At 38.3% G+C, this 24,126-nt stretch overlaps 1 protein-coding gene across 14 annotated transcripts in view; it reads left to right on the plus strand.

The window, feature by feature from the left end:
- DMD (dystrophin) overlaps positions 1-24,126 on the plus strand; it is a 2,167,959-nt gene that overhangs the window by 1,494,803 nt on the left and 649,030 nt on the right. For all 14 annotated transcript variants that reach the window (XM_072818058.1, XM_072818060.1, XM_072818056.1 and 11 more), the window contains one exon: positions 5,933-6,041. In XM_072818058.1, coding sequence (XP_072674159.1) covers positions 5,933-6,041 — 109 coding nt within the window. The remainder of the gene's footprint in view (positions 1-5,932; positions 6,042-24,126) is intronic.

Here is a 24,126-nt window from a genome sequence, read left to right on the forward strand (position 1 = left end):
GTTCTATTGCTAATATCAACATCATAACATTTCAAAGAACTTCCTTAGGGTTTATTTGTTTGCCTGATAATTTTTAATACATTACTCAACAGATGTGCGTCTGAAGATTTTTAGATCATATAGCAGGTTGAGTGGTGTCTTGTTGGTCAAAATGTTACCTAATGAAATATTACACTGATAACAATATTTGGCTTTTATACATGCTCTGTCAGGCATATGGTCTCACCTGGTACAATTTTTTTATAACATCAGAAATCAATAGAGAGATAACAGTCAAGTCTATCCCCTCAAAATGAATAGGTCCATTTTGACTCACTCATTTGGTGAACACAATTTCCATGTCAGTGGTCACAGAAAAAGTTGGGAGAAGAATTACAGACAGAAAGTAACAATATTAGAGAGATTTTATAATTTAATACATGAGAAGCAGAATTTCATTTTTAAAAAACATGTTAGTTTTACAACTGAGGAAAAGTCTTTGACTGTAAAGGCTGAATAAATGCTAATCACATACGCTTGAAAATAAGGAGAGCCCCACTTTCCCATTGGGAAAATAAGATTTCTAATAGATTTTCGAGCAACTTATGAACATTTAGGAATGAAGATGAGATTGCAAATGTCTAATTATATTTAATTTCTTAATGGAGCAGCATTTCCATATTTTAAATCTCATTTTACAGAATAACACACTTTTTAGAAATATTGCTTTTGCTGTATTTATATCTTATGAAACAAGTTCACTCACACTCTTCATATGTATATCCCAGAATTCTAGAGCTCACTATCTTCCAAGTTATTTGCAAAATGGATGCCGCTGTTTGAATCCCTGTATGATGCCATTACAGCTGTCTGTCCAAAGACTGCTAGAAACATATTTATAATAAAAAAAAAGTTAGGATTTTTAGCTTACTGCAGCAAGGGAAAGCTCTCTCCAGGGAAACTGTGGGGCATCTCAGTAAGAAGGGGTTAGAAAGAGCAGCTTACAGGGTTAGGCTGGCTAGGTGATTCTAGAGAGGGATTAGGGAAATGGAAGGCATTTGGATTAGATGCTGTCAACAGAATCAATGTGTTGATTGGGTATCTTTAATAATAATTTTTATCTACAAGATGAGGGCATTGAAGCGGGGAAGAGCTGTCACTGTTGAAAAAGTAGCCATGCTTTATACCAGTCCTTTTTGTGGTAACAGAATGGCCTCAACTCTGTATTGTTGGAACATGGCCCTGGGGTGGCGTTGTCTGTGTGTGGTTTATTTTCTGTGACTGTCCATTATGTTCAATCAGGGCCCTCACGCCTAGCTAGTTGCCAATTATCAAAAGGGCCATCTTTTACTTCCTCGGTGTTATCACTGGATTTTTTTTAAAAGACTTTATTTATTTATTCATGAAAAACACAGAGGGAGAGGCAGAGACACAGGCAGAGGGAGAAGCAGGCTCCCTGGGGGGAGCCTGATGTGGGACTCGATCCCAGGACCCTGGGATCATGACCTGAGCCGAAGACAGATGCTCAACCACTGAGCAACCCAGGTGCCCCCATCCTGAAATTTTCATCCCCAAGTTGACTGCCCCTTCACTAGATATTAGGAGAGAGAATCTTTTCATTTTTCTTAGATCTGTATTATTTATCATCCCAGCAGAATAACTTATTATTTTGCTTTTTAAAACTGTCTTTAGAAGACTTGTTTACAATGGCCTTCACCACTGGTAAGTGTGAGGTTATACCCCAGGAATAATTGCTCATGGTTTACCAACTTTCTTAACCTTTTTAAAAATTATTATTAACCAATTCTGTCAGATGGCTTCTATAAGCATCCCAGATGCCCATCTCTTGAGGTCACTACAGATTACCATGCAGCTTTTTTTGTTCACAATAAAACAAACAGGACAGAAAAGACATTATGAGGGCTCTAATAATATGAGTCGACTCTTTTCTGAGGAAATCCTTGGAGGGAGAATCTCTGCTGAGGTTTACTCAGTAGCTCAGGCTGGAATTGGGAAAGCATTTAGGGATTTGGATTTCACCCCTGGCCCTCGGTTGTGTTGATTGCATTTATAAAGACAGACCTAGAGACCTAGATGTTTTAGTGACAACATTCACATGCATGTCTGTATGCATAGAGCTATGGGTGGATTCATTTATTTATGTAGCCAATATTATTTCTTGCCGATTATTGACACAGGAGAAAAAACATAAGATTTTTACATTTTGAAAATCCCAAACTCACATGGAGTTTAAAACTATATTCCCTTTTTAGTATAAAAAGGAAAGCTATGATTAGAAATCTTTTTTTTTCTTTTTCTTAATTCCTGCTCTTGATAAGGAATAAATTTCACGTTGTTTGAGATAATTGTCCTAACGCTTAATGAGTAATCCCAAGCATGGAACATAATACTCAGCTGCAAAAGTCCTCTCAAATGAAACTCAGTGTACCATTTTTTTAAAAAAATGCTCTCCAAGTTTCTCCCTCTGGGTAAAATAGGAATCTCCTACCATTGTCGATTTTGAGAGGCTCTTGTGGGGCAAGCCTGGGGTCTGCAATTTACTTAAGCATATTCAAAATTTTCAAATTCTGGAAATCTAACAAAGAATGGGACTTGATCATTATTGTCCCACTCATTTTATATTTGAAGATGTTGAAACTTAGACATAGAGTTCATTCCCTTAAATTTCATTAAAGAAATTGGTAATGCATAAATTGTTACCTTCTATAGATTTTTATTGAGCCCTGCTTCAAGTTCATTATGTGAGGAATGCTGCATTAGTTGCCACAGCCAAACATGTTTGGCTACCTGAAAGAAGCTGACGGCCTAATAGCAAAGATGGGAGAGTAGAAATTTGGGCACTTGCCAGAGTACCAGAAAGCAAAGCCAAACCAAACAAACAAACAAAACTTCCATAATATATCGATAATCGAATTTACCTCTGAAGTATATGAAGACTTGAAGAAGTTGCGAGAGTGTTTTTGTGGCCAGCCGAATCAAAATCTACTGCTAATTGTTATGAAAGTTTAGGGAATATACAATTCTGAGCCTATTGCATTTTTGTCACTGAACAGTGCCCTCAAGTGTTTGGGGTACATTCAGGGCACTACTTCATTTTTTTAAATTTCTGCATTTGAAATTATAGTAACACATTTACTTACCTGGAAATAATAGTGGGCAAGATAACATTCACGTAAATGGATAGACTGTTCAGAATGTATATTAATAAAAGGGAACTGAATACATAAACATGTTATTTTTAGATTAACCAAAACCATGTTCTTTATGCATTGAAATATTTTTATCTTAATATTTTAATGAAAATTTTTATTGACCATCTCCTGTTTTGCTTCATTAAGTAGTGCATAATAACTAACCAACAATTTTATGGTACTTTGCAGTTCACAGAGTTCTCTTCTCATAAAATATTTCATTTAGTTTCTCCAACAAAGCTATGAGTTAGGTGGTAGTGTTATATCCACGTTTCAAGGATGATAAATCTGAGTGACCTATCTGATTTGCCAGTGATCACATAACTGTAGCAATGGGTTAAGACTGAAATCCAGGACTTCTAATTTTAAAACACGGTGGAATTTAAGCTTGTCTGTATTTTTCAGGGACATAATTATAAATATCAACTACTGTTCTTTTTTGTTATACGCTGATACCCATGGAATATGAAGTTTAATACAGATCACTGTTTATTCAATTGAGAGACGAAGGAGTTAATTTGTTTTTAGAAGCCAGGTTGTAAAATACACACATATCTTTAAATATTAGAAGCAAACTCAATGCAGTGAATGTTTACACTATGAGAAGAAAGTTGAACCTATAGAAACCAAAAGCTCCCGTCTCTCCTTGGCCACTCTGGAGCCATATGCTCATTGAGTTAAAGAGTGGGTAGATCTCAGCAGTATTGAAACCCATCTGTAATCTCTCAATCTCTTTCTCTCAGCACATATAGGTGACTTTCCAGAAGTTAAATGATGTATGATGAGACTTCACCATATGTTGCCCTGTTTGCCCTTGGTTAGAAATGACCAAGACCACTACATTTTCTCAATATCTGTTTTTATGTTTATTATCTCCTTCCTATTACCTGTTGCTATATTTTGTTATCAGCATGGTTACTCTTAATATTCTGTCCTTGTGAAGTCACTGCAAATTTGGAGTGGAATTAGGAGACCAAATATGTATTAATTCATTAGCTTTTTATAATATTTAATTCTGAGCATTTAGCTCTGAGGTCAGAATGGAAAAAATATCTTCCACATGTCATGACTTTTAATGGTAGTATTCACCACTGATCAGAGGCATTGTTTGTTTCCTTTTGGATTCAAGGCTTATGTTTCAAAAAACAAAGATTCATTGATGTGATAGTAAATGTTTCACAATTTAAAAAAAATTAAAAGCCCTGATTTTCTATCATGTCAGATAGAATAGACAAAAGGGACATCAAGAGCATAGATGATATAAATTAGAAAATGATGAATATTTAGTATTTGTTTTAGGATTTATTCCCTTGGCAGCTTTTCTTAGATGGGATTTCTTAAGAGAATTAAGTGCTACAGAAAATGACTTAAGAACTAATTTTCTTATTTCTTTCAAGGATGGTGCATATCTAGTCCATTGTCGATGCTTAGATAACTCCTTGGGTATAATGATCACCTTAAGCTTTGGTTCTGGGCAATCAGCATCGGCATCAACTAGAAAACTTAGAAATGCAAGTTGTTGGGTCCCATCCAAGATCTACTGAATCTAGAACTCTGGGGCTGGGACCCAGCTATCAGTGGTTTCACAAGGCCATCCTGGTGATTCTGATGATCCCCAAGTATGAGAACTGCTGTTTCAGGGCATTAGGATTAATTGTCCCCCCAATCCATTGAGAAGGTTCTTTCCCTAGGACATTAGAGTCCTTTGCTTCCAGCCAGCAGAAAGGGAAGAGATGCCTCACACATTCTTTAAAAGCCTCTGCCCAGAACCGACATATATTACTTCTGTTGACATTCTACTGGCGAGAAGTGACCATATGGCTAACCACTCATGTACCAGAGTCAGCTTGTATCCCTGCAAGAGGGTCTATTGTGACATTTTCAGGCATTTTGTGAGCCGTTTGACATCTTGGTAACTTGAAATTGGCTACAGTGGGAGTATTGACACCATGGAAATTAACAAACACGAAAATTAGGATTTTTTCCCCCAGAGACAGTTGTTTAACATATACCAGCACACTGCTGGCCACATGTAGGCTTGGTGACTCCACTGGGAGCACTGCAGGAGAAATGACACTTCAGAATGGTCCTATTTTGAGCAAAGTTGGCTGAGCCTTTTTATACCCCAACCTGAATCAGTCATTGAATGAAGGCTGCTCTGGGAAGGGCATGCTCTTGCACAAGGCAGCTCTCTTCAGAGAGGACCACTGCCTCTCTGGAGGACCACTGCCATCTTTTCCACCATTTGAGACAGGAGTCCTTCCTTGAAGTGAGCTCTAAACGTCATATCCCCATGTGTATCCCAGCTTTTCCTTTCAAGATGTTCTAATATAATTGATCTGGGGTGAACCAGGACATTACAATATTTTTTAACGTTCTCTGGATAATTATACTGTGCAGCCACACTAGATACTGTTTAAAAGGGTCAAGAAAATTGCAGAGATGACAATGTTTTTTGTTTGTGTTGTTTTCCATTCATTAAGGTTTGCACTCTACTTCTTTTAAATGAAATTATGCCTGGAGCAAGAGTCTGAATGCAACAAACAATCAATAAATATTTGTAGGGTGGTTGGCTAAAATAATTATATCTCTGAAAAGAACTCTACCCAGAAAAATTAATTTAGAAGTAAAATACAATAGAAATACAATAATGTATTAACGAAATGAATTAATAACAACATGAATTAAGTTATCTTCAAGATGTTAATCAAATAAATAACATGTATGCTTTTCTATTAAAGAGAAAGCTGGAAGATCTCAGCTCTGATTGGAAGGTGGTAACTCAGTTGCTTCAAGAGCTGCGGGCAAAGCAGCCTGGCCCAGCTCCTGGACTGACCACTGTCAGAGCCCGTAAGTATACTGAATCACATACTCTTTGGCTGTAGTTATTTGTTCAAAAGCACAACACTGAGGTGATCCCTGGGTATAAGGAAAAACCTGCTGGTATTTTGAAAATAGACTTTAGTTTTATTTACTATGCAAAATGCTTTAGAGTAGGCTCCTTGGAAATGGACTCTGATTCAGAGTGTAGGATGACGAAAGCATATTAGGGGGCGTTCTCTGGTGATACAACTATGACAAAGAAAAGTACAGGGAAGTAGACAGTGGAAGAAGCTGAAGGGTCATTTGGCTGTAATAGAGGCCTCAGCACCTTCTATGGGAGCCCGAGAGCTGGGCTGCCTCCACAGACTCTCCGGAATTGCAAGGAGAGGGATGGCGTTTGTAGTCCTGAACCAGGCAGGCTTTTGGCTGCCTAATGGGGTGAAAGGAGGACCTTGAAAGAGTCTTTTCTGGGGCCGAAGGTACTTTCTAGTAAGGAATGCCAGCAACAACCCATACTCCCTGCAGCAGGGATGGGTGTGTTGTCCCTGGAGAGGCAGCCGGGAGGATACCTGAGTACCAGATACATGAGCATTCTGTCTCAATGAATCATCTATCATTTGGAAAGTAGTCTTCAAATACACCGATAAAAATCACTGAAACCACAGAAATGCACACAGTCCTCCTGGCACCCCCTTCTGTCCCTCTACAAAACAATTTTAAGAGCTCTTCCATGTTTGGTTCAGGAAAAAGAAAACTAGACCATGACTACCATGAGCAGATTTGTAAAGGAATGTTTCTTCATTTAGCCCTAGGTTTGACTTTTGTTTTTCCTGAATGTTTACAGTTTATTTTCTTTCACTTTTTACTCATTTGTTAATGGAAAGTATGCATAAAATCTCATGGCCACATTAATGCTGGTTTTGGATCTCAGGGGGAAAGCAGCCAGAAAACTTTGCTGTACTGGTTCTATTATTAGGCAGAACTAAAAACATCACGGGAGGCAGGAGGGGTCATTTGTTTTTTGCCTTGTCTATTTTTCAGATCAAATGATTGAAGTATTAAAGCATTGTGACTGGTTCTTCAAGTAGATTTTTATTTTCCATCAAGTAGAAATATGCCACACTGGAAATACCACAACCAGGGTAGCACGTATTAATTCAATAGCATTTGGGTTAAAAGAGGTCACAGAATCTAGGGACATGTGCCCCCTGGGGTTTCTGAGCACTCGTCAGATTTACATTTAATGACATTGGAAACTTGAAAAAGATGTGCAAGCATTCTTGTTTTGTTATGTTTTGTTTTGTTTTTGTCAATGTGGGACACTAAAATTGCTATACCAGAGTTTATATTCAAGTAATTATTTCAGGTTTATTTCTTTTTATGACCTATAACTTTTGGTTCCCTCAGCACATATGCAATAGTTGCCTTCTATATAATCATTTATTGGTATTTGCTCTCTAGCTTTCTCTAGTATGTTCAGCCTCTCTCTGTAACTCTGCAAAAAGATTGGGCTCCAATGATTTGTTTATAAATTTGTTGAACCCTGAACATAATTATGGCTTTATGCTTGCTACTTAAGCCACTTTACACATGGTAGGAAGCTTGTAAAGTGAGGGCACAGAAATCTATTTAACCTATAAAGTACCTAAATGTAACAGTAACATTTGTAATGGAAAATGCATTCCAAATTCCAGGTTGGATTTCCAACAACATAGGTAATTTGTTCACTCAATAAGTATTTATTGAGTAATTTTTATGTATTGGGCATCATACTAGGTGCTAAGGATATTAAATCAAATAAGGTAGTCTCTCCATTCCTGATACATGTACTCTGATTGGAAGCGAAAAATAATGAGCTGGTAAAGAAGAAAATAGATATCATCTCAATACTGTCAAGTGCTCCAGACACAGATTGGTGTCAAGTAGGCACTTGTGAGAAATGCAGAGTCTAGGGCCCTACCCCAGACCCAGTGAATCAGAATCTGCATTTTAATAGGATCCCCAGGTGATTCAGTGCACACAGTGAAGTCTGAAAAATGCAGTTAAAGGGAACAAGAGACCAGGGTAAGAGAGAAAGGGAGTGGAAATGAAGACACAATTGTCTGTCGTTTGGTCAGGAAAGCTTTTCTCCTAAGAGAACATTTGAGAACATCAGAAAGCTGACAAAAATGAGGACTGGAGCCATGCATTTATCTGAGGGAAACTATTCTAGTAGGCACAGAGAAAAGAGCCAGAGCAAAACCCTGGAAGTGAAGCAAGATGGAGGAATATCGAAAAGACCAGTGATACCAGAGCAAAGGGCAAGGGGACACGTGGCCGAAGCAGTGGGAGAGAGCATCTTTTCCAACTCCTGCCCTACCTGCTTCTCTCCCACCTGAGAATCCTACCTTCCCTCCTCCCTCCACCCTTTGCTGTTGCTGCTTGTAGGGGGAGTCTGGGAATGTCCTCAGGCTCTAAGCCACTGATGACAGCTGATGGAGTTGGGATCAGAGCTGGAGAAGAACTGAGGGAGAGAATTTTCTCGAAAGCAGGGGCTTTTCATCCCCTATAGCCAATTGACACAAAGCTGAGCATAAAGCAAAAACTGTGAACTGCCACAAATGTTGAATGGAAAGAATCCATAGGGAGGCTGGTAGATCCAGAACCACTTTGATTCAAATAAAACATTCTTCTTTCTTTAATGTAGTGGTTTAGACATCAGAATTAAGAATTGTTTATATTCCTGACTTTCAGAAAGTTAATGGGGAATACATATTATATATATATTTTTTAAAGGAGAATCTAATTTGCAATATGCTTCATATATATTATTATCTCAGGGACTGTGTTGTAATACAATATATTTTTTCACTCATCATAGCAAGTTTTCTCTATTACACTCCTACTGTTGTGCTACTCACTTTTCCATATAAGTCTTCATCCTCAAAATAATTGCAAAATACATATATGTGCGATTCTTATAAGGTGAGTATCTCAAGACTTAGAGAGGAAAATAGCTAGATTAAGATCACACAGCTGGGAAGAAACAGAGCCAGGATTCCAATCCAAGTATGTCAGGCTCCAAAGCCTGTGTTTTGTTTTGTTTTGTTTTGTTTTGTTTTGTTTTGTTTTGTTGCTGTGCCTTGCACCATCTCTCTGTCCAAGAAGCTAATGGAAATTCTAGATGTGGAAGCAACTAGCCAGTAGTTAATGTTATTTAACTCAATCTTGGATGTATGAAGAATAAAATTGTGATATGTTTCTGTGTTTTTTCTACTTAAGGAGTAGAAGAAATCAATTTATTCTGTTTGAAGTTCTTTGAACTATAGAACTCTGAACCTCGAATAATCATTGAAATTTTCATCTAGCTGAATATCTTTTATATGTGTGGAAACTGAGGCCCCAAGGGCTTTTTAAAAAAATACTAAACTAAGCTCCCTTATGGCTGCCTACTTAAATTATATAATATGATAAGGTGGTCCTGCCTGAGCCATATAAATTGTTTCAATTTACAAGATAAATAGGCATGCTGGAAAAAACTTTTTTTATAGTCACTGTTGCTTGGATACCTGACTGTATCAGTTACCTATCTCTACATAAAAATGCCACAAATATAATGGCCTAGTATAAGAGGTATTTACCTGCTCATGATTCTGTGGGTCTGCAGTTTGGGCTGTGATGAGCTGGATAGTTATTCTGAAGGTCTTGCTAGAGGTCATTCGTGTGCATGCAGTTCTCTGGCACCTCAACAGGAGCTAGATGGTCTAAAATCGACTCATTCAAATATCTGATAGCTGGGGGCCCCTGGGTGACTCAGTCTGTTAAGAATCTGCCTTCAACTCAGGTCATGATCTCTGTCTGGGTCCTGGGATGGAGCCCTGCGTTGGGCTCCCTGCTCAGCGGGGAGTCTGCTTCTCCCTTTCCTTCTGCCCCTTCTACCACTTGTGGTTGCTCTTTCTCGCTCTTAAATAATAATAATAATAAAATCTTTGTTTAAATGTCTGCTGGGCCGCTGTTGGCTGGAGAACCTTGGTTCTTCACAAGGCCTTTCCTCCTCCAGTAGGCTGGACCAGGCTTTCATTATGTGGTATCCTCAGGACAGTGTTTCAAGAGGGTAAGAGTGGGAGCCACAAAATTTCTTGAGGCCTAGACTTTGGAATTCATACAAATGTCACTTCTGGCCCATTCTATTGGAAGAGCAAGTTGTAAGGCCAGCCCAGATTTAGAGAATGGAGAGATACACCACTCTTTCCAAAAAAAATTTCAGTGTCATTGCAAAGGGGCTGTCTGCATGGATGGGAGACTTTATTGTGGCCATCATTTCACACAAATTATGCTGGGAAAGAGGGGGAAAGCAGAGATAAAAACATTGGTCTGCATCCATTGTCCTATGCCAGCAGTTCTCGAGCTTTACCTTTATGAAAATCACCCATTTCTCATTAAAGCACACATTGTTAAGCTTCAACTCCAGCATTACTGAATCAGTAGATCTGGGATGACACCTGAGAATTTGCATCTGTCAGAAGTCCCCAGGTGGTGCTAATGCTACTAGTGTTGGGACTTTAAGAACTACTACCATGGGACTGTGGGCCTGAATGGCATCCACCACTGCTTCTCTGCCCACCCCCAAAAACTGTAGCTTCAAAATTCAAGAAGATGGGCAACTCACTAAGCCCAGGTGGTCCAGGCCTAGCAGAGGAGCTCAAAAATCCAGGGGGAGAATAGCCACGCTTATACAGAGCTCCCCAAGAGATTCTCAGAAACATTTAGGTAGACAGGACTTCTCATGGGACTGAAGGACTGCATGGCAGATGGAGGCAAAGAGCCAGCAAATCTGGTTGTAAATGTCAGTGTGAATCCTTTCTTATCCACAAGCTGCTAGGTCTGGGAACGTTTGTGTTCTACAATACCCGATTTAGCAGTTTCGAAATAAATTGCATATAGAACATACAAGACTCCAAATCAGGATATTGGAGTTCTTCAAATGTCCCAGGGTAATAACTATGAAATGAATGACCATTGTATATATATAGACACATAGAAGTGCCCGTTAATAGAGGTTTCTAGTTGATTAAACACTGGTAAAACCATCCCTTCCCGTAATTAATTTTGGAGAGAGCAAGTCTCAAATGTAATTACGAAAGTGCTGCATTAGAGGTCAAGAAGCCTAAATTCTAATCTCAATTGTGCTACCAACTTTTTGTAAAGAACCAGGTAGTAAATGTTTCCAGCTTTGTGGGTCATGCAATAAACTTTGTCATTATATATTAAAAGCAGCTATACTGGGATGCCTGGGTGGCTCAGTGGTTGAGTGTCTGCCTTTGGCTGAGGGCGTGATTTCAGAGTCCTGGGATCGAGTCCTGCATCGGGCTCCCTACATGGAGCCTGCTTCTCCCTCTGCCTGTGTCTCTGCGTCTATGTGTGTGTGTGTCTCTCAAGAATAAATAAATAAAATCTTTTTTAAAAAGCAGCTATACCATAGAAGATACATAAATAAACAGGTGTGACTGTGGTCCACTAACACTTTATTTACAGAAACCCAAAAGGGGCAAGTGGGTCAAATGTATAGCTTGCTCATATCCCCACAGGACTAGTCCTTCCTGTAAGCCCTGGGGCCTCTAAATTCAAGTACCTGCGACTCTGCCCAGGCACTCCACAGAAGAAGCTCACCCACTTGCAGAGCAGGTTAGAAGGGCTGGGGAGAAAGCATCCCTGAAACAGCATTCAGCCATTCATGAACAGGAGGTGATGGATAAATATCTCCACTTCTTGGGTAGGTCAGCTCTGGAGCATGTTCCAAACCACAGGCCTCCAGCGAGTTGAGCAACAGTTGCCCACAGTGATAACCTATTTATTAGCATGCCTTGTATAGACTTTCTTCCCATTATTCATTTCTTTACTCTTCCAGCACAGCTTTCTGGTATCATCTGCCAGTTAAACCACTGGTATTCAGATCCCCATCTTAAGGTCTGCTGGTCTGCTCCAGGAGAAACTAAATTAATACAACAGGTCTTAGAATTAGTGCCATTGTTATTCCTTTTGAATGAGTTGTGTTGTGATTTCCATTTGCAGGTGAGAAAATCAAGGGGCAGAAAGATTAAATAATTTGTCCAAAGTTATAAAGCTAGTAAGTGTTAGAATGGGTATTCAAGTTAGGTCTCTGTGGTTCCAAAGCTGATGCTATTAATCAGAACACCATATCTCAAACAGTGATTCATTTATCTTCATTCAGATTTTTGAAGGCTATATTTAAATATCAAATACTCACATAGAAGGTTATTTATACACTTATTATTTGAACTTCACTTGTCTCTCTAGAGTTGAATTAAAGCATTCCAAAGCTATCTCAATAATACTTTGAATATCTAGGCAGTTTGATAGAAGTGTGAAGTTAATTGGAGCCTAAATATAATGTCAGCATTCAGCTATTTATTTGTTTATTTTAAATTGCGATAGAATAATTTATTGTGAAAATGCTATTTATTTATCTGCAATGATCATGACTGAAAGAAGGAAGGAAACTGTCAACTCTCACATTCTTATACCCCTTTTGGGTCCCCACCATTCTGAAAAATATAAGGAGGAGGGGTGCCTGGCTGGCTAAAGTAAAGTATGTGACTTTTGGTCTCAGGGTCATGAGTTCAAACCCCACCCTGAGGGTAGAGTTTACTTAAAACAAAAAAACAAACAAACAAACAAACAAAAAGCAAACAAACAAATACAAAACACACAAGGAGGAGTGCTACCCATATCCTTTCCTGATTCCCAAGTCCACACTGTTGACTCTGCTTTCTCTGTACCTTTAGGGTAAGTCACATCAGTTCCAATGGATCCAAGGCTTTCTCTGCCTCATTAACTGATGATTACCCTACTGAAAACACCTAGACACATATATACCATTATCAGCTTTAAAATTAAAACCTTTAAATCTTAAAAACTTTCTCAAAATCAAATACATGAGGAATAAGATTTTGTACCAAAAAATGTGAAATCCCCTAACCAATCATAAGAACAGTATAAGAAATGAATTTTTGACCCTCCCCCAAGATACTTCAAATCTCTGAGCAACTACAGAGGCCCTGCAACTCTTGGCAGCAATAAATTAACTAATGAATGAATTAAATCATATTTGTATGCATCAGTGAGATGCAGGTGAGTTGAGGGTACTTGAAATATAATGAAAAGTGTCACGCTCTGCAAAGGGAAGTGACAGCAGGAAACCCTGGTGGGAAGGCCCTAGTGTTGCTCACATTGATCTGAAGGAAGTCTCTCTAATGTAGGCAAGTGGGAGTCCCTGGTCCCAAGCCAGGTTCTTCAATAAAGTTCCCTAGTTAGGGTGGATAGAGCAGTGGTGTTAATATGCAGGACAGTGATGGAGAGTAAAAACTAGAGTATTTAGATGTTAATTATCTATTTTGTGACGATGAAGTTCCCTTTCTTCTCCCTCCCTTAACCTTTTGGCAGTTTTATTGCTTGGTTACCATCTCTGGTTGGGGCCAAGCTCTGAGGTCTAAACTGGCAAAGGAAGAGGAGATCTAATCCATCACTTCTAATGCTTGTTGGAAGCATTCCTGGAAGTTTCAGCGTATGTGTGTGTGTGTGTGTGTGTGTGTGTGTGTGTGTGTTGGAGGAGGAGGAGGAGGAGAATAACATCAGCAGTTGAATAAAGTATCCTGATCGTAAGAGATTTTTCATTTACACACATATCTTGTGTTTTAATGGAAATAAAGGGTTCATTTCAGTAAAACTACTTTAGTCTTCTTATATTATTTAACTCCTTTCATAAAAGGACCTTTGCTGGAAGTCACTACAAAATGCATGGTATTCTTGAATTTCTTCTCAAGCTATTATCAGGTGGAAATTAAAACGATTTAAACATATTCATGAGAACAGGTATCCCACAGCCCACAAAAGTAAGACTTCTCCATGTATTCCTAATATTTTCTAAAATTTTTCTGAATCAATTTGAAATTGAATATAACTTTTCCCTCAAAGAAAGAGGATTCCCAAAGGAAATTGTAGCAGTTTGCACTGAAATTGTAGATTCTAAGATTGTGATCTGAAAGGTCTTTGAGAGGTCATTCATTCTCCTCCACTATCTTCAGGAAAAGCTCTCTCTCTCTCTTAGAAGCAATCTTAAGGTTAACTGCCTACTCTCTTCTTAAAAAATCAAGAGTAGGTGGAGTTCCACCACTGCTGTTATACTCAAGACAGTCTTTCAACTGCTTAACCCAAGCTCCAGTTACCGTCTAAATCATTTTTTTAAATTTATTTATTCATGAGAGGCACAGAGAGAGAGAGAGAGAGAGAGAGAGAGAGAGGCAGAGACATGGGCAGAGGGAGAAGCAGGCTCCATGCAGGGAGCCTGACGTGGGACTTGATCCCTGTTCTCCAGGATCACACCCTGGGCTGAAGGCAGGCGCTAAACCTCTGAGCCACCCGGGCTGCCCCTAAGTCATGTTTTGAGTAGGAAAAGAACACTTCTGCTCACTTTATTAGACATTTTTCACAGTCTGTTACTTAATCTCCTCTCAAACTATGCATTTTTTGCATAAATCAGGTGAGTGCCCATGGCATGTCAACAAAAAAAAAAGCTGTTTCTCAAATGCCTAAACATCTCTGTGCCCCCCCTTCTGTTCCCCCAACTGTGTTTCCATATTGTTTTTCTGTTGTAGGCTTCAGAATTGGACTCTGTTCCATAATTACTGGTCTGCTCATGACTCAGTCAAATCACCAAGTCTCCATACCCCTTTCCAACCTTTATATGATGATATCATTCTGCTTGCTGTAATGTACTACTAGCTTATAATAAATCTGACAACTAGTTGAGTGCCTGGTATTTTTCTATTTTACCTTAGCTAGTCATGTCCTTTTATACTGGAACATCCAGAAAGGCTTCCCTTACAATGTAAAGTATCTTTAAACTGACTCACATGATTTCATCAGCCACATTTGTACATGATCATGCTTTCCTAGAACTATTCTACCTCAAACACACATTTTTCTCCCGATACTCACAAATCTCTCCCCCCTCGCAGCCACTGTTCTAGAAAGAGTCTTCTCCATTTGTGAATCTATTTCTTCTTCTCAATGCAGTCTTGCTGTATCATTCCAAAAGACCACTGAAAATGCCCTAAGGCCAGAAATGACCTCTATATTAAAATGCTGTTTCAGTCCTCATCTTGTTTAAACTCTGAGCAACATTTAATGCCATTGGCCACTCCTGTTTCGAAATATTTCTTCTATCCTTTCACATATATAGCACCACTTTGTGTTTCCTCTTACCTCCCTGGGTATTCTTTTGCAGTTCTTGGCTGGCTTAACCTTCTCTATGTGGCTTTTAAATGTTTAAAGTAATGCAGGCTTGCTTTTTTACATTCTTTAATCTCTTGGATAATCTCATTTACTTGCATGGTTTCACTTACCAACTATACGTTTAAGTTTCTCACATTCTTTTTTTTTAATGTGTTTATTTGAGATAGAGAGAGCATGAGCAGAGGGGAAGGGCAGAGGGAGAAGCAGACTCCCTGCTGAACAAGGATCCTGACGTGGGGCTCCATCCCAGGACCCTGTGATAATGATGACTTGAGCCGATGGCAGACGCTTAACCAACTGAGCCACCCAAGCACCCAGTTTCTCACTTTCTCAATTTAAATTTACACCTCTCTTTTTGAGTTCTTGTTTGCACACTAATTCAGAAATACAGCAGTGGAAAAATAAGTATATGTAGCCTCATGGAGCTAATGTTTCTGTGGGGATAGAAAATAAAGAAAATGGATCCAATATGTTCACATGTTCCGAAATGATAGCTGCAATGGAAAAGACAGCAGGGAAGAGTGTAAGGAGTGTGAGTATGGAGTACGAAGGTGGGGCTAATAGATACACCTTCACCGAAAAGGTGCAATTTAGATGAAGGCTTGAACACTTTCAAACAACAGTCAGAATGTGAGCCATGTGGATTTCTGGGGGAAGAATATTCTAGGCTGCAGCATTCCATGGATGGTGTTCTAACAAATGCCATCAGACGGAAGTATGGCTAATACTGGAAAGAACAATCAGTGTGGCTGGAGCATAGTGAGTGAAGAGGATAGTAGTTATGAGATAAGATTAGATCAGGAGAGCTTTGAAGGCCCTTGGGATGACTTTGACTTTTACTTTGTGTAAGACAAAAAGCCAATAGAAGCTTCTGAGCCCACCAATGAGATCATCTGACATGAGTTTGGGCAAAAATTTTCTGGATGTGTTAAGAATAAACTATAAGAGGATGCCTGGGTGGCTCAGTGGTTGAGCATCTGCCTTTGGTTCAGGGAGTATTCCTGGGATCCAGGATCAAGTGTCCCTTTTCGGACTCTCCACAGGGGGCCTGCTTTTCCCTCTGCCTGTGTCTCTGCCTCTCTCTGTGTGTCTCTCATGAACAAATAAATAAAATATATTTTTTAAAAAGAGTAAACTATAAGGATAGGCATAGGGGAGAAGCAAGAGAGACCTATTAGGAGACTAATAGAATAATTTAGGTGAGAAACTGTGACAATTTTGTCCAGAGTAAGGGCAGTGGAAATGACGAGAGGTGGACAGGTTCTGAATGTGTCTACAAGCTAGAGCCAACAGGCTTGGTTGACAGAATTGATAAAGGAAATGAGAAAATGTGATGAGGTTTATGGCCTGAGAAAATTGTGAGAACAGTGTTGTCATTTACTGAGTTAGGGAAGATGGTAGGAGGTACAGAGTGGTGGAAGGTAACATAAGGGGGAAAAAAACAAACTCTGCTTTGTACAAATTAAGTTACATATGCCCACTAGTTATCGAATTAGAGATGTAGAATAGGTTAGAAAGATATTATGTGCTGGAGGAAGATCCAGTCTAGAGATGTAAATACACAATTTTTAGCATATAGCTGAGCCATGAGGTTGTGCTAGTGGGGTGAATGCATACAGAAGAGAGAAGATATGCAAAGACAGCCATGGAGGATCCCAATGGTAAGAGATTGGGGATGCAGTAATGAGTAGTCATTGAAGTAAGAGGAAAATCAGGGGCAGCCCCGGTGGTCCAGTGGTTTAGCACTGCCTTCTGCCTGGGGTGTGGTCCTGGAGACCTGGGATCGAGTTCCGTGTCGGGCTCCCTGCGTGAAGCCTGCTTCTTTCTCCCTCTGCCTGTGTATCTCTCTCTCTCTCTCTCTCTCTCTCTCTCTCTCTCTCTCTGTCATGAATAAATAAATAAAATCTTTTAAAAAAAAAGAGGAAAATTATGACAGAAACCTGGACGCCAAGTGAAGGAAGTGAATTAAGGAGAAAGATTGGATAAACCATGTCACATGTTGCCTGTAAGTCTAGTAAGATAATGCCTGAGAACCAACCTTGGATTTAGCAAACTTGGATGGAGTGGTAGAGGGAGGCAGTACTGACTTGGGGATTCAAGAGAACCTTATATATCCAACATCTCACTCGATATCTGAACTTACTTATCTGTCAGACTTTTCAAATCTACTACCATGTCCAAAACCGAGCTAGTGAATTTATTCTCCCATCTTCTTCTCTTGTATCCCCTATCTCAGGAAACAGCAACACCATCCACTCATGCCAGCACCAATATGCGATCATAAATGGATACCTCTTTCTCCTTCAGTTTTCTTATCCAATTGACCACCAAGTCCTACTGATGTTACTTAAATATCTTCCAAATTATGTTGGCCATCTCCATCCCTTCTGCCATCATCAAAGTTTGCCTGGATACGTGCCTCCTAAGTGATGTCATTTACCTCTCTTTAGTTCTTTCCCCATATAAACCTGCTTCACAAAAAATGCTACTGCAAAATGGAAACCTTATTTTATTATAATCCTTGAATGGTGTCCCATTGCTTTTAGAATAAATCCCCAGATCATTAACATGTCCCACAAGGTCTTACTTAATGGCTCCCTGCTTACTCTTTTTGCTCCACTGTCCCCACCTTCTCTTCAAAGCCTAGCCTCTCTTACTTTTTTAAGTTCCTTTAGCATGTCTGCTTCTTCCTGATGTATCATCTGACACATTTTGGCTCAGGGTTTCCACACCTACTACTACTCTCTTACCTGGATGATCTCTCCTCTTACCCATTCTTTTGATCCCAGTTGCACCTTTTATTCTGCAGAACTCTTCCCTTGAGCCTCCTATTATCCAGTCTGAAAATATATTTTTTTCTCTTTCATAGCCCTACCACTATTTTAATTTCTAAATTATTGATGTGATTATTTTTCATTTCCTAATAGACTAAGTTCCAGGAGGATACTATTTTATATCTTATTCATCAGTATATACCTCTTGTGTAGGTGACTTTTTATTCAGTGACTAGCATGTAATACATGGTCAGCCAATATATTTTGACCAGATGAATAAATAGTACATTTATTTTGGAGTTGTATCAAATAAGTCAACCTTCCATGTAATTGTAATAACAGAGAAATTAAGTGATTATATGCTTGTCCAACTGGTTTGTGGCACAATCAGACTCAAACCCTCATCTGCTGAGTCTGATTCTAGTGCCCTTCCGTATTCTTATATATCACAACTTCTGTTTTCTGTTTAGATGCAACTGACAGATATGTTTATCCTCATATTCTTAGTGGTAAATCCTGTTTTTTTTAAGACTACAGTATTGATCAAATGGGGATATGCCATGGCTCTGATGCAAATCTTGCAGGCTAAGTCTAACCCCCATCTTATTCCTTAACTCTGTTTCTTGACAGTGTCTTCATATCCAAATTGAGAACCTGTACTTAATGGTCTAACATGCTGTCTTCCCCTTAAAATTTATACACTTCATTCCCCCTCTCATCTCGAATGCAGGTTTTTTTTTTAAATACTTTTTATTCTCATTTTCCACAGTGCTTACCAATCCATGATGACATCATTAAACATTCAATCTACCTGTCCCAATATTTAAGCAAAATTGCTATTGGCACTAACTACACCAGTGCCTAAACTGTAATATGGACCTATGCTAGAAAAACAAAAAGTCAAAATTATAATACCTCCAATTCTTGCTTCTGAGATAATTATCATAACTTCAAAAAAATCATTGTTCTACAACACTAAAAAAGCAGGAACTAAATAATACAAATTAGTCTTTGATGTCACTTCAACTTCTCAGGATTATCCTTATTTTTGAAGAAATTTATGGATAAAAGATATAAATAAACTTTATATAATGTTTACTGTGGATTATAAATGGAGGAGGTAGTTTTACTTCTTAAAATGCATTTAAAAAGTTGTTTCCTCCATATTAATATTTTTTGACTCTATGATTTGGTGATAAGCTTTTTTGCTTATTACTAAGTCCAGCAAAATCAAAAGAGAAGCCCTATTATTTTTCCTACTGATTCTTATTTGTTTAAGGTAAAATGTGCCTTTTTCATTTGAACCCTCACTCCGTGTTTAACAAATAAGGACGTAACTCAGAATTGAATTGTGTGCTTTGGATGAGATTTTTTTCAAGGTCAGGACCTAGTTTCACAAGAAATTTTATTTTTTTCCAATACGGCTGACATCCATTCCCACCAGCTGAAAGACAAACTTGTCTAATAAAGCTTTCAGATTCAATTTGCTCTCTGCATACAGCTTGAGGATCTCTGGAGGTCACTCACAGCACGTGCAGCAACCCCAACAGGGAGAAGTAATGAAAAGATTCTGGTTAAAAAGCTGACACTATCCCTTCCAACCTCCTTGAATGAGAATGTAATAAGCAAGTTTATAGACATAAATCTCTATGATTCCGGGGATTTCCATCTTGATCTCTGACTCTGAGGAACATTTGAATGCATGGATTTGTATCTATTATCTGAGTGAATAAACGCTTCATATTGAGCATATTGGGGAAATCTATTTTAACAACAAAGGTTTGATGTAAATCAGGCAAAACAACATTGTCACTTCATGTTGAACTCTGTTAGAGGGTCTCAAAGGCCTCACAGTTGGCTTCTGTTCTGGTAATATCTAGGCATATCATAGTTTTTTTTTTTCAAAAATAATACCTATTTCATTTCAGTTATTCCCTCTGGCTTTTGCATTGACCCGAACATACCTAATATTTGTCTTTAGAGCTAACATGCATTAATGCCTTGCTCTGTACCAGCCATGTTGCTAAATATTCTTTGTGTATCATTCTGTTTTATCTTACTACAGCCTTTATGACACAGGTGCCACATTATTTTCTTTTTTACTATACTTTGAGAGAGTTGTTATCCCAAAGACAACCAGGTACTAAGCGGACATGGCATGGCTCTGAAATTGTATCTTCCTCAAGTCCATGTCTGTCTTTAAATGTTCATATTAAATATACTTGGCCTTGGTAATGCAGATGATGCCGTGGACTCCATAGACCATAGAGTCAGTTCTATCATACTGCTCATACTTTTGTAATATATTTTCCAAGTGCAATTCAATAGTAGTATTTTGTCCCCCTTCTTTGTTCTCTTGCATGACATCCACATCTTATATTAAAGCTATGTGTGTGGACTTCAGTCTTAAATAGTAGCACCCTTGATGCTCTCCTACTAACCTTGTACCTATGGAAGTGATTTCAGTAAGAAGAAATATAGAGCAGCGTTTTTCCATCTTTCTTTCTCTTTGGTTTTTTCCCCTTCTCCTGGAAGGTAGGGCCATGGGAACAACAACAACAACAAAGGCACTGAGATGATAGGCCTGTTTCTCCCACAATGTAACTATTGAGCTTTATTTATTCTCCCAGTTTTGTATCTGTCAGTACAAGGTCAAGCAACCAGTACCACAGCAGAATTATAAAAAGTAGATATGGAAAAGACGACAAAGCACTCTGGGACCAGTGCCCTGCTACAATCCAAAATTAATTTTTTAAAATCTAGTTAAGCAGTGCTTCATTTGATCTCTTCTTAAGGAACACCACAATCTTCTTGGTCAGGCCTGGCTTTCCAAAAATATTACTTGGTATTTTCCTTGTTCATTAGCTGTGGTGAATAAGTGGGCCCTATTGTTCACTTTGGAATGAAATAATTGAAGTGAATATTGACTTGAACTTCATCCAACCAAGCACATGAACCAGGAACCTAGGCTTCATTGTCTGTTCTGAGGAACCTCCCATTCTGCCCTCAAAGCAATAGCTGCCCCTCCAATATGTCCCCAGACCTCCATTTACCTCTCATATCCCATTTTAACTAGTCCCCTGCTCTCCACCTTTTTATGACTGCTTATTATGGTAGGTTTCATCTTTATTTCACTTGAACCAGGGGTTATATGCTTTTAAAAAATATTCAAAGCTGCTGGACTAGACAATATGGAAATATCTGTGAAAATGAAAGGGAGCAAAATTAACAGCCTTGTTAGAACTCATCAAAATGGATAGCACTGACCCCTCTACTTAGCCTGTGTCCCGCTTAAGCATGCCCCTAAACCAGTATGTATTTTTCACATGTGGATAAATCTGAGGCATTATAGTAAAAGCCAGTGTGGGAAAGGCAGTGGGGGCAAGTGGATTGAAATAAATGAGTGGGCAGAAAATATGAGAACAGTAATAAGCCATACTAAACATGTACACTCAAGGAATAAATTGGCAGTGGCACAGTAACTAAATGAATGATAAGGTTGGCCAGACTGACACGTGAATAGGAACTAAAACAAGTTATGACTAAGTCAGCGAGGCTAGAAATGGAGAAAAGAAAACATTGAAATCCGAATAATCATAAACAATAACATTCTTTACAAGTGCATATTATCTACTTGGATCTTAAAAAATATCCCTGAAGAGTGAGGATTATTATTTTCTGTACTTGGAGAAACTGAGTAAGAAGGGACTCAAGACAGAAGTTTTTATCTTTCTATTTCTAGTGCATTGTTATTCAAACTATACTAGTGAGAACAGGAATTTATTCACCAAATCATAGCATGTTGCAATTAGGTGATGCTTTCTGAAGGTTGGAAGATATAATTTGGTGGGGCCAATAAAAAATTCTTACTTTATAAAGTAAGTTATTAGTTTGTAGAAGTGTACTATTTTGTTAAGAATTAGGTTTATGATATAAATTACTTTGAGAAGGTTTTAGGTCAGGGATTGGCAACTTTGGTTTTCTGTAAAGAGTCAAATAGTAACATAGTAAGTATGTTTGGTTTTGTAGCTCTGCTACTGAAGGTCAGCTCTGCTACTGAAGTGCACAGGCATTCGTCAATGGTACATAAATGGATGAGTTCACTTGTGTTTTAATAAAATTTTATTTACGAAAACAGGTGGTGAGTCAAATTTGGCATGAGAAATGTAGTTTAATAATCTCTCTTTTAGATAAATACTTGCAGATAGACTCATAGTAGCTAATAAAGGAAATATAGATTGTTGAATATATTTCTCTAATCTTTAAAGGAGGACTCCAAGTGGGAAAAGATTTCTTATCAATAGTGTTTTAAAGGCTTATTCAAAAACAGGAATACCATGTGCCTACCATAGGATGCAAACTTGTAAAGCCTTTATAGTAAGAATGAAGAGAGGGTATGAAATACTTGGTTTAACTATTAAAGAGTGTCCTGCTGTCATTTGAAAAGCATTTAATAATACCTATATAAATAGAATTAAGCCTAAAATATGTTGTCCTCCCTTTAGAGAACATTTTCTCATCTTAGCAGTGAAAAATAAATACAAAAACAAGGGATACTAGATATCAGATGTTTTTATTCTTATAAACGTTAAGTTCCATATATTTAATTATTGAGACACCCTTAGGTATACCTAAATAGAGGTAATTATTTCTGTATTATCTGAAATTGAATTATTGCTCACAGTTCAAGGGAGGACAGTGTTAAATATCACAGTGGAGCCTGCTTTGAACCTTAAAACCCTGAGCACACTTCTACAAAGGTGGAAGGGCCTCCCAGAGAAGCATCATAGACCAATAGAAAAAGGCCATCATAATGCCATTTCGGCAGACTAACATTTAGTGAATGAGTTGGAAAGAGATAAAGTTGTAGTTAGAGCCAGTGGGTGATGTCACTATCAGGGAGATGGGAAGCTATTTCCCAATACATTCTTAGTTAATGGTGAGGTTCCTTCTCCAACTGTAGGCTCTAATTTTGTATATGAAAAGAGAACTTTTTTTTTTTCAAGAGAATTAGAAGACATGTCACAGACTAGGAGAAAATATTTGCAAACGACACATCTGATGAGGAACTGTTACACAAAGAACTCTTAAACCTCAACAATAAGAAAACAAACAACCTAATTAAAAATGGCCCAAAGCCCTTCACAGACAGGTCACCAAAGAAGATACAGAGATACCATATAATCAGATGAAATGATACTCCACATCATATGTCATCAGGGAAATGTGAATTAAGATAGTGCAAGAAAAAAAAAAAAAACAGACAACAAAGAACCACCTTAAATCTATTAAGAAGGGCCAAAATCTAGAACACTGAGCACCTCCAAATTCCAGTGAAAGTGTGGGACAATAGGACCTCTCTTTCATTACTGATAGGAATGCAAAAAGGTACAGGTATTTTGGAAGACAGTTTGGTAGGGTTTTGTTTTCTTTTGTTTTGTTTTGTTTTCCAAAAGAAAACGTACTCTTACTGTATGATTAAGCAATCACACTCCTTGGTATTTACCCAGGGGAGTCAAAAACTAATGTCCACACAAAAACCTGCACATGGATGTTTATAGCAGATTTACTTGCAGTTGCCAAAACTAGGAAACAACCAAGATGTCCTTCAGTAAGTTAATGGATAAGTAAACTGTTACAGCCAGACAATAAAATTTATTTGGCACTAAAAAGAAATGAGCTATCAAGCCATGAAGAGACGTGGAGAAACCTTAAATGCCTATTACTAACTGAAAGAAGCCAATCTGAAAAGGCTACATACTGTCCGAGTCCAGCTACATGATATCCTAGAAAAGGCAAAACTATGGAGACAGTAGAAAGATCAGTGGTTGTCCAGGGGTGCAGCAGAAAGGGTTTGGGGTTTGGGGAAGAGAGATGCATAGGGAGAGCACAGAGGATTTTTAAGGCAGGGAAAATATTCCATATGATTCTGTATGATAAAGATGGATGCATGTCATTATACATTTTTCCAAACATTTTTCCAGACCCTGTAACACCAAGAGTGAACCCTAAGGCATATTATAAACTTTGGGTGGTTATGATAG

This window comes from Canis lupus, chromosome X (assembly GCF_048164855.1).
Source record: "Canis lupus baileyi chromosome X, mCanLup2.hap1, whole genome shotgun sequence".
Taxonomy (NCBI): Eukaryota; Metazoa; Chordata; class Mammalia; order Carnivora; family Canidae; genus Canis; species Canis lupus.